Genomic DNA, 11,355 nt, shown 5'->3' with positions numbered 1-11,355 from the left:
TCCCCACACCCACCATCCCCTTGAGGCCATTCTCTGCCTTTCAGCCAGAGTCAGCTTCTAAATTGCAAGCTGACCATCTCATTTCCTTGTTTGATCCCTTTACGGCCCTCTTTCGAAAGAGTCTGAACTCTTTAGCTTGGCTTCCAAAGCCATTATTTACGGAGTGCCTAATGTGCCGAGCACTGCTGTGTGCACTGCCAGCTGGGCAGTGGTCGAGACCAGCAAAGGCTCCGGACCTCGGAGTCTTATATTCTGTTTGGGGTGGTGTGGTATTGGGGCTGAATGATAACCCAGAAAACAAATTAAGAAGGTAATCAGATTATAATAAGAGCCTTGAAAGGAGTAACCAGGCACTGGGTGTGTGTGTTTGCAGGCGGGCATGCGTGTGTGTGTGTGTGTGTGTGTGTGTGTGTGACTGTACACACTCACCGGGAACTGAAAGTTCAAGGAAGGCCTCAGATGGATGCAGTGGTGTTTGCCCCTGAGCCCTCTTGCCTCTGCAGCTTCTACCCTGGCTGCCCCCTCCTTATACTGTGCTCAGCCAGACTGGGCTTTTGGTTCCTTGCAGTCATCTCTCTTCTCTCTCTCCCTCCTTTTTTTCTCTCCTCTTCCCCTGCCCCAGCCCTCACCAGCTCTTCCTAGCAGCCAGTGCCTTGCCTGAAGCGCCTTTCCTCCCTCCACCCTCTTTGACAAGGCCCAGTGCTTCTGTTGTGGTCTGCATTTCCCAGTTAATAATCAGGCAACTGTAATTGCTTTACTTACAGTCTTTCTCAGTCACCATTGAATCCCCAGGACGAAACAAGCAGTGTATGTGGACAGAATATGCACATGGCATGGGACACTGAAATCTGCCAGGGAGAGACGCTTAATAGTTAGATCGCTCCTTCTCTCATACCGCCACTGGACCCACATCAAGCTTCTGTTCTACCAACTTTCTACTATCGCTCGGATACCCTCTTCTTTCTGAGCAGCTCTCTCCTTGGATAGATTGCAAGCCCCTTTGTCTTATTAATTCTCCAATCCAACCCGTGATAGTACCTGGCACATAGTAGGTGCCAAAAAAACTTAAACACAAAACCAAAATCAAACAAAAAACCAGAAACATGTAGTTTGGAGGAAGGAATGGGAGCCAATTCTAAGACAGATAGAATGAATCATATAGTTACCAACCTGGAAGAAATTACAGAGAAATAGTTCTTAACTTTCATGCAAAGTATCTTACCCACCTCACTGCCAAACTCTGGTTTCTATTCAAACCTTTCACCTTTTATCTAAGCACACAAAACCAGGAAGTTGCTCTGATTTTTGTTCAGCTTGATTTGCTACCTTCCCATAAAATGCCCAAACACACCTTTTCCTTCACTGCAGGTCGAGATCGCCTTTCTTTTTCTAGGAACCAGTTTTACGTGTTCTTCTGTTGCCTTTTATTGTGATTTGGAGGCATTTACTAGGGGTCACAAAAATTAGGCTCAGTTTGGAGGTTTGTGAGGACCCGAACTGGCTTCAGGCTGTCACACCAGAAGTTTTAACCCTGCTACCCTGTTTTTCCCCTGAGGCAATGGAAATTTCTAGCCACCAGCTGACTGGAATTGATTTCGTGCCAGAGGTGAAATGTGGGAAAATATAGGGATGTTGTTTATTAAGGTTACTTAGTCATTCTCAGCAGTAGATTTTATGATTTAGAAAACATTTCCTGGTTTTGAAAACTTAACAATACACCCTTTCAGTCTGTCAGAAATTGGAGTGGGGGGATTCAGTAATGGGAAGGCCAGGAGGATAAACTAGGATAGCTAGTGGGTTTGTAGCTGCTCCTTTAAACTGTATGACCATGTCCCTACATTCTAGTTTTATTGAATTTAATTATTAATGGCTGTTTTTAACGAGAGAATGGGAGCTTATACATATCTGAGAAAGTCTGTAAGAGATCATGTTCATCTCTGTATCAACCTCGTATCTTGGTAAACACTGGCTTGGTGATTGGGAATGCTTAGTTTTTGTCTTAGCTCTGTTTCTAATTAACTGCTGACTTTACTAAGTCCATAAGCTTCTTTAGGCCTGAGTTTACTCAACTATAAAATGAGGGTTCACTAGGTTAGTTCAGTTTGGTTCAGTAAATGCTTGCTCGCCACCTACCTAGCTTAGACTGGATTCCCTAGAGAGAGAGGCTTAGGGAGGGATTCTTGTGTGAGTGAAAAACTGAGTGAGTGCTACCAGGAGAGAACTGTAAGGAAGTGAGGGAAGTGGGATAGGGCGGGAAAAGAAACCAAGCAAGGATGTGGTCTCATCTCAGCCTGATCCCAGAGAAAGCTCTAAGTATGAACAGCAACACAGTTTTCTACATACTTTTCTACATACACCTCTTTCAGTCATTGGCTGGAGGTTGTACCCCGGGACAGAGGGTATAATTTCACTGAAATTTCTGGATAACACAGTTAATCAGCTGGAGGATGCATGCCCCAACCTGTTAAAAGGGATCTAAATGGGACACCAACAAAATCCATTATACCACCTGTGTGCCAGGCACTGTTCTAGGTATTGGAGAGAGGAAGGTAAAATAGATATGGTCCCTGATCATAGGAAACTTATGGACTAGTGCAGGAGCTAGATGAATAAACAAGTAATTTTAATACACCATGGTGAACGCTAGGACAAAGGAATGCACAGTGTTGTAGGAACAAAACTGAGAAGCAGACATTGCAGGTTGGGATCCTCAGGAAGCATTATCAAACATGGAGATGAACATGCAGGAACTTTATTAGGGAATGTTCCTGGGAGCAAGATTTGAGGAAAGGAAGAGAATAGAAGAGAAGGGAACTGGTTTAGGAAGAGGAGTCAACCTGCAATGTAGTCTCAATGCAAACAGCTGAATTTGTGGGGAGCTCTGAAGATGCTGGGGCTATCTGCCAGCAGCATTCATAGCAGCCAGGGTAGAAAGAAAGTCCTTTGTTCTCAAAGGGTAGTGGGTGCATCACGGAATCCACCACAGTCCACCCCTTGCATCACCTGGATCCACTTCATGTAAATCCTGGGAACAGTACCTGAGGGATCATCTTCACGTTCCTCCTTATCCAGTGATTCCTTTTACCCTCAACTGGTATTTCTGCTGGTCTCAGTGGCCACCTGATGATGTGACTCAGACCTTCATCCCTGAGGGGTCTGAGCTCTTGTCAACACACTCTTCTCAGGACAGGGTGACTGTGTTTATTTACTGACTGCCAAAGAAGTACCAGGAGGCATCCAAGGGGACCACATGGACACCCAACCTATTTTTCTGTGAGCCCGTTGTGTAACAATAGTTCTACCCCCTCCTGATGACTCAGGCTCAATTACCTGCCAGATGAGGCATGACTCTTCCTGCCTGCTAGTTCCTTGATATAAGGAGACTGAAATGTCCAGGCAGCAGCTATAACTTATCATATAGAGAGAATCTTATTGTGTCCCCTGGTAGAAGCATTCCCCTTTGGAAGCCAGGAGCTTTGAAACCGTGGATTTATGGTTGATGGGGATGGGAACACAGATTCCTTAAGTGGGTCACTGAGAGTGACGGTCGACAAGGCCACTCCTGGTCTGCCCCTTGTTCTCAGACCCACAGCTTATACTTCTGGAGACGTAGCAGGAGGTGTGTAAAGATTTTTAATTTAAAGACCATGTAAAGATCTTTCACTTAAAGTGTAGATTATGTCCTGGAGGGTGGAACCCCACCCTGATAGAGTATTGCTTCTGAGCTGGTGATTCAACCGTACCTTTAGCAGGCTGTTCCCACACTCTCTCAGGCCTGCAGCTTCAGTGCTGCACTATGTGATAGGACCAGCGGGTCTCAGGGTCTTAGGCCCATCACCACACCTCCTTTGGAGTAAAGGGTGTGCCTTGGATTGACGTGATGCTATTCGGCATCCCGTGTTAGTGAATTAAACACTCCAGAAGCTCTCAGAGTGGTGCCTGGTGCCGCCCTGCAAGCAAGAAAAGCAAATATATACCCAGAGTATATGTCTGTTTTTGTTGAAATGAATCACTGGCTATTCCAAGAAGAAAGGGTTCCATTGACATCACCTTGCCACCCCTCTTCAAGGGATGGTAACCTCCTGGGGATTTGGTGTTGGACTCTGTGAGAGGCACACTGGGCATTCACCAGTAGCATCGCTAGGGAAGCCTTGGTCAGAGGGGGCCCAAGCTGCTGGGTGCAGGCACAGACTCCTCCCTCACCACCCTGGCTACTTCATCACGCACCCATTGTGTCAGCATAGGGCTGGCCGATGACAGAGGCTGGCTGATGGCAACTGGCCAAGTCATTTTTTCTGCCTGGTTGTTTTAGTGTCTGTTGTGTGGTGGATGTTTCCTGGTGGGCATTAACATGCAATATAAAGATCTTCCCGCTTCCTGCTGACACTCACGCGTCTCTCCCAGACCTCCTCGGCCCTGCTCTTTCAATCTTTCTCATTCCAGACTCCTGACCATCTGGCCGGGCTGTTTGCTATTACCTATCCGTCTTTATTTATTCTAACCTCAGGCCTCTTCTCTCTCCATATAAAGTGGGCGATTAGGTGTACCACTCACAGTTCTACGTTTTGGAGAATTTTCCCTCAACCGTGTTTTTCATGGCCACCCCTAAGAGGAGCTGTAGTGCAGTTGGAGTCCATTTTCAGCTTGCATGCATGTGATGAAGCTGACTCGGCCACGAACCGAGCTCAGGTGTTTTGCCCTTCCACCAGCTGGTAATAAGGGGTTTCTCCATGCAGCCAGTTGCATGAGCTGAGGATGCATTCGTGCTGGCACAAGAATGGGGATGACATGGCGCTCCAGGCCACCATCTCGTTGCACCTTCTGGTCCTATTCATGCTCGATCCTGGACGTACCACTACCATCCACTGAATCTCTACTTTCACCATCCATCCATCAGAGCAATTCTGTCGTGTGTGTCTCACTTAGAGTGGGTCACTGCACTTTCTATGCTTCCAGGATCCACCTTAGCAGTGAGTTCACACCATTTCCAGCAGTCTGTGTTAGCATGTTATATCCTGCATCCCTCGAGAGTGCCCCCAAATCTAGTATAAACTCTCCCTTTTTCAACTTTATGTTCCTGCCCCCTTGATCAGGTACCCTCAGTCCCATGTGCCTTCCCCCAGCTGCTGGCACTACATTCTGGGTAGGTCCCACAGCTCCATTAGGGTCTCGTCCTTTTCCTCCCATATCAAGCCCAGCATGTCTCCACACAGGTTATATCATGACTTAGGCTTTGTTTTTGGCCTAGTGGTCAGGAAGAGAGATGGCAGTGTATCTTCAGAGGTTACATGTTCCTCGTGGGGAGAGGTTTCTGCATCCGCTTTAAGCAAGGGGAGTATCACCTTAACAGGGGGATACGTCTCTTCTTCAGGCTCAGAGGGTTCAGAGGGGTCTAGGGACCCAGGATATTTGAATGCACCAATCCAGATGTCCCCATTCCATTTGTCAAGTTTCCGTTCTTTACCAAACAAGGCTATAGACTTGTCAGAGGTAGCCTGGGTGGGAGTCTCAACTTGCCCTGCCCACCCACTGTAGGAGATGAGAAAGACTTTATGTACTACCATGGAAGCCCTTTGGCTTCCACACCTGGCTTGTAATTGTCAACTAATCTCTCCTAGTTTTTCCTTATCTTTTCCAAATCTTCATTCAGACTTAGCAATAGACTCCCAATTCCATTGTCCTCATAGTTAGTACTTGCCCTCTATTTCTCATAGGTTGATATCTCAGCACTGGCTAATGTGTTCCCTTCCACCGTGACACCGGTTCACCACCAGTGACTTGGGATTAACCCCTGTGGAAGGGAAGGAAGCAGAATTGGGTAGATGGAGAAGTAGATTTGCCATTCAGTTTCAGTGGAAGCCTCGGCCACCCCACCTTGAGAGTTCTGAAGAGGGGACTGACCCATCAGAGGTCTCCTGAGTTGGAGCAGGAGAATACTGAGACTTTATTTCCCCACAACAGATCTGTGGGCTACCCCAGGAAGCCGCTGTGGCCTTGTGCAAGGCAGCTATCTTTGGCAGGGTCTCTTCTGAAGGGAGATGACAATATAAGTGGAATAGTCAGTGTGTAATAACTTTACTAACTTGTTTTTTCCCCAGCATCTTTTTATGGTGAAAGCTACGTGGGGCTCAACATCATAGAAGTTTCCTCTGAGTTATCTCTTCAATTAAAGTTTCAAACCAGCAAACCACAAGGATTACTTTTTCTTGCAGCTGGGGAAAATGACCACTGTATGATAGAACTTCTATCAGGAAACTTACAGGTAAGATTAAAAATAAAATCTTTAAACATGTATAAGCCTTTAGTTACTGGAGGGAAAAACAGTGAGAGAAAAGAGAACAAGATAGCTATCCATTTGATTACTGTTATTTCACTAGAATAAAATCAGGTGCCATATGTAAGTGTTGAGATCTTTTCCAATTTTATCAGCATGTCTTAACTGTTCCAACTCTGAAATTTTTTAACCTCAATATGTAGTCCATAAATGTGGGAAGAGTTTCCATGTCCAAGTTTCTCTCTTTCTCTTTGTGAATGGCCTTGTTTTCTCAATAAAACACTATGAGATGAGATTGATTAATTATGATTCTTTCTCTTTCAGGTGAGAGTTAATTTGGGGACAGGTGAACAAGGGCTCCTTTCTGAGAAAAGACTTCGTGTGGATGACTTGGTTTGGCATTTAGTGGAATTGTACTGTTTTAAGGATAGTATCTCTCTGGTTACTGACAGACACTATGAGATGACTGGCCAGATCACCGGCGGGATGCACAGTTTGCACTGTCAGCATGGAATCTACGTAGCAGGCCACAGTGGACCTGATGTCCCGTGCCTAGATGGAGAGATCCCCAATTTCCGTGGATGTACGGAGGACGTGGTGTTTAACCAGAGGGAGATCCTTAACATCCCTTAGGCCTTACCCTGGTTGTAAGAAGGTTTATGAGGTGTCACTAGGATGCAATGATGAATTTTTTGCAGCGGACGATGAAGCCATCAATTTCTTTAGCTCCAGGTCCTGTGTCTCCTTCCCAGAATGGAGGGTGCAAGGGGACGGACTATTTGAATTTGCTTTGCAGACTGGAACTCAACAAGCCTTGCTTTTATTTCAGTCAGGTAGAGAAGGAGATTTTGTTGCTTTGGAAATAGTTAAAGGTTTATTGAAGGCTCATGTAGGAAGGAATAAGAGTAACACTCCGCTCTCTTCTTTTTGCTTAGTTAGTGACAACCAGAGGCACGTTATTCAACTCAGATTCACTGAAAGGTATCTGGACCTGATGGTGGATGAACGGGGAGTAAGGACGTTGCTGCCTTCACAAAGCAAACCGTTTGTATCTGAAGGCCCTCTCTTTGTGGGAGGTCTTGATAGCCACAAGGGAGAAGAAGTTAAAAGGTTAGAACTTGCCTCTGTGCCTAGGAAATGTGCTCAAGGAATCTCTTTCAAAGGGTGCTTAAGAGGCTTGGAAGCCAACTCAGAAAAGAAAGCATTAAAGGATGCCCTATTTCCAAAGATATATCTGCTGGGTGTAAAATGAAGAGTGGTGATAACAAAAACCCTTCTGTAACAACCACAGAAAAGCTGCTTCAGGCAGAAGTTCCCCTTTCCACGGCCGACCCTGAGGTAGGCAAGCCTATTCTTCAAGAAGCCAGTAGCTATTTCTTGGTTCTGAATAACTTGAAGGTCCAAGAAGGTGGGCAAGCCTTACTGGCACAAAGGCATATGAAGGTGGATGTGGAGTTGAAGGATTTGGGTATCCATCAGTCTCAGTTACTATTTTAAATAAAAGAGATGCCTATTCATGGGTTCCTTCGATTAGATGTTTCCCCCAAACAGGAAATGGAGAAGGCTTTTACTCTGTTAGATTTGGGGCAAGGAAGAGTTTGGTATGTCCGTGACGGTTCAGAAGAACCTAGGGATTATTTCACATTTTCGGTCTCTTCCAACAGCAAGAAGGAAGTGCCATTATATCTTCAAGGACATGTTTCATATGTGTTTAACATTATTGCCGTTCCAGTAAATGATCCCCCAAATCTTAAGCTCCCTGAAGGAAACTTGCTTCTCGTGTTTGAGAACTCTAAGAAACGACTGGCTCCAAATATCATACATGTGTCAGACCCAGACACAGATTCCTTGAGTCTTAGTTTCTCAGTTCTTGCAACTTCAATTCAGATGCTGGGTTTTTAGAAAAAACCAATGTCCCTGGGAGAGCCATTAATGGTTTCACATATGGGGATTTAAGAGATGGCAACATTTTGTATGTGCACAGGGGCTATCGGAACTCCCGGATCCTTCTGAGAGCAAGTGATGGAGAGCTGGTTAGCAATACAGTGGTGTTACGGGTCATGGCTGTTCCTTGGGACTTTGCAGTGGCCAGTAGAACCAGTGTGGTCGTACGGCAGGGTGGCACGGTTCTGATTACACAGAGCAACTTGTTGGTGGAGGTTAATGGTGAAGGCCCTGAGGTGGACACCCGCTATGTTATCACTCATCCACCTCGGTATGGCCAGATTCAGTGGCAGGGGTCAAGTGGCGAGTGGAAACAAACTAGTACCTTCTCTCAGCGTTCTGTTGATTGGGGTCAGGTCCGGTACTGTAGTAAATTCAAAGAATTGCAGCTAGAAAATGTTACGGATCACTTTAAAGTTAACATAGAAGGAAGAAGCAGTGAAGAGCTGATGTTTCCGGTTATGGTACAATGGCTGAAGTTTACCCTTCTGAAAAATGTTCCTCTTGAGATCAGTAAAATAAACAGGCACGTATTGAATTCTGATCATTTGCAGGCTGTGACAGAGGGTGTGGAAGTAGCTGAGAGGGAACTTAATTTTAAGTTACTGACCCCACCTAAGAAAGGAAAATTGCTACTTGGCACAGAATTTCTAAAAACAAACTCAGTCTTCAGCCAACAAAACGTTACAGACTCTAAGATAAGTTATGAACCACAGGGAAGGCCCAGGGCACATTCACAAGACACTATTAGGTTCTTGATGGTTGCAGAACACATGGAATCAAAAGATTATATGTTCAGAATAAATTTTAAAGCAGATAAGAGGCGCAATTATTGTAACGAACAGAGGATTATTTGTAAAAGGAGAAGAGAAATTAATCACAAAATTGGAGTTATTTGCTCAAACCTCAGACAGTCAGACTTTCCAGTATAAAATCACCAAGAGTCCTCAACATGGGAAGCTGAAACTGACTTGATCTTCAGATTCTCTGGGAAGTCATGACAGTATCACCACGTTCACTGATCAAGATATCTTGGGTGAGCGGCTCATGTACGTGCACGATGACTCTGAGACCCAGTGTGACGAGTTCCTCCTCATGGCCTCCACCGCAGGACCAGGCCAAGAGGGAGGGGCCAGGGATTTTGATACAGAACATCTGTCTACAGAAATTAAAGTCACCATTTCTGTGGAGTTAAGGAACGATGAGAAACCAGTGTGTGCGGTGGATAAGGTCTTTCACGTCGTGCGGAACGGTCAGCGCTTGTTGAGCCTAGCTAATCTCTGTTACCATGACCCCGAGGCAGATTTTGATGATGGGCAGTTGCTCTACAGCCGGTGGGGCATCCCGAATGGGGACTTGGTGCAAGCCAGTGACCCGACTCAGAAACTCTACCAGTTCAGGCAAGAAGACCTGCGGGAAGGGCATGGGCTCTTCAGGCATCAGGGCGCAGACTCGGCCCGCTCTGTGCTGTTTGTGACAGATGGCGTCCACTACATATCGTCCCTCCTCGAGGTCAGTGTGTCAGATCCCTGTGTCCGCATAGCCAACAACACAGGACTGCTGGTACAGAGAGGAAAGGACAGCAGCCTCACGACAACCAACCTCAGTGTCACCACAAACCAAGATGTCAGAACAGACCACGAGATCAAATTCCACACCCCGTGTCCCCCAAAGCGTGGCAGAGTGCTGGTCAACCAGCTCAGGGCCCAGCTCATTTTCCCTGCATGACTTGAAGCAAGGACGTGTGATTTATAGACATGACGGCAGTGGCAGCTTCGATGTGTTCAACCTGACGGTGAAAGTTAAAGACACATATTTAGAAGTGGGCGTGTACGTGCAAGTGGACTCGGAAAGCCACCAACATCACACCCAAATTCTGCACAGCAAGACCCTTGTGGTTGAAGAAGGAAAACCAGTAAAACCGAGTAGAGGAAGGCTCCAGGTAGGTAGTGGTCCCAGCACCAAGCATCTTCACTCTCCTGGAACCGCAGGGGCAAATGTTTGCTTCTGAAAGGTATTTTTGTGTTGATTCCTCTCCTGGTATTTGGAATGACTTTGAAAAAATGTAGATGCCATTGAGAAGAAAAGCTAGAAGGTTTCATGATTTTGATACTGCTAATTGTGCTATAGGGAGAAATGGAATATAAATAATCCTAAGCCTCATTTTAAAGCTATGTGCACATGATCACACGTGTATGCATGTATGTTTGGTGTAGGATGACCTGAGAAGGAGGACAGAATGTATGTATTATAGTAAATGAAGAGGTCATTACTTTTTTCATTTGTCATGGCAACACTGCCAGTATTTCATTTGGTCTGAGTTACATTTGTAATGTGATGAAGCAGGGTATAAACGAGTAGGGTAATTTAACAGACATAAAAAGGATCCCTAAAATAGAAGAGGATACTATATTACACAGTTTATTTCCTTAGCTGTGAATGTGGCCTTGTGTAATTTCTTGAAATTGATGGATCAAATTGGCCTAGACCAGTGGAAGGCCAGGGGTGAGACCTCATACCAGAAGCTGCCTGGTTTCCTGAGACTCCAACTTGGAAGCTTCCAGTAGCACAACCCTGCTGCTGAGAGTCAGGAGAGAGTGAGTAATCTGTGCAGGGTATGTAAACTGTGATTTATGATAATTGGCCACAAATGCAGGCTCTTCTGAATCTACCCTCAGGACTGCAAACGAGTTTGCCTGCTTGCTAAATACAGCCAATAACATCAAGTAGAAATGAATTCAAATCAGAAGCAGTTTACTAAATAATGAGTTTTGACTAAGAGAATACGTGACCTACCAGCTTTCCTCAATTCTTTTTCAGGATCTTAGAGAGTTAAAGTTTCACCACAAGGGGGCGTATACAGTTCAGTGACTATAAATCAGTAACAATGACAGTTTTGAGATGGATTTTGCTGAATCCGTAAAATTAAATGTATATTGAAAATACTGAACTAGTTTAAAAATAAGCTTTCCCCTAAAGTCTTGCAATTTCAGTGAGTAAGCTGCTATTTCTTCTACCATCTTTTATTCCTTCTCCTTATACCATTTTATTTCTTTCAGCACAACTTTCTGAGTCCTAGGTTTCTTGCCACTGTGAATGATGCCTTGTTAGTACATTAGTAGCTGTTCAAATGTTGC

The 11,355-nt window shown here is 45.2% G+C and overlaps 2 protein-coding genes across 4 annotated transcripts in view; both read left to right on the top strand.

The window, feature by feature from the left end:
• Positions 1 to 7,657, top strand: part of LOC112396592 (chondroitin sulfate proteoglycan 4-like) — a 13,054-nt gene extending 5,397 nt beyond the window's left edge. The window contains exons 2-3 of the mRNA XM_024740363.1: positions 6,099 to 6,262; positions 6,599 to 7,657. Coding sequence (XP_024596131.1) covers positions 6,099 to 6,262; positions 6,599 to 6,907 — 473 coding nt within the window. The 3' untranslated portion in view covers positions 6,908 to 7,657. The remainder of the gene's footprint in view (positions 1 to 6,098; positions 6,263 to 6,598) is intronic.
• A 2,175-nt stretch (positions 7,658 to 9,832) lies between these two features.
• Positions 9,833 to 11,355, top strand: part of LOC112396611 (chondroitin sulfate proteoglycan 4-like) — a 51,733-nt gene continuing 50,210 nt past the window's right edge. For all 3 annotated transcript variants that reach the window (XR_003002604.1, XM_024740381.1, XM_024740379.1), the window contains exon 1: positions 9,833 to 10,160. Coding sequence is in view for 2 of the 3 variants with exons in the window: in XM_024740381.1 (XP_024596149.1) it covers positions 9,843 to 10,160 (318 nt within the window). In the remaining variant the exon portion in view is untranslated. The remainder of the gene's footprint in view (positions 10,161 to 11,355) is intronic.

This window comes from Neophocaena asiaeorientalis, unplaced genomic scaffold, assembly GCF_003031525.2.
Source record: "Neophocaena asiaeorientalis asiaeorientalis breed wild unplaced genomic scaffold, Neophocaena_asiaeorientalis_V1.1 scaffold57, whole genome shotgun sequence".
NCBI lineage: Eukaryota > Metazoa > Chordata > Mammalia > Artiodactyla > Phocoenidae > Neophocaena > Neophocaena asiaeorientalis.
This window is presented reverse-complemented; position numbering and strand designations above follow the sequence as displayed.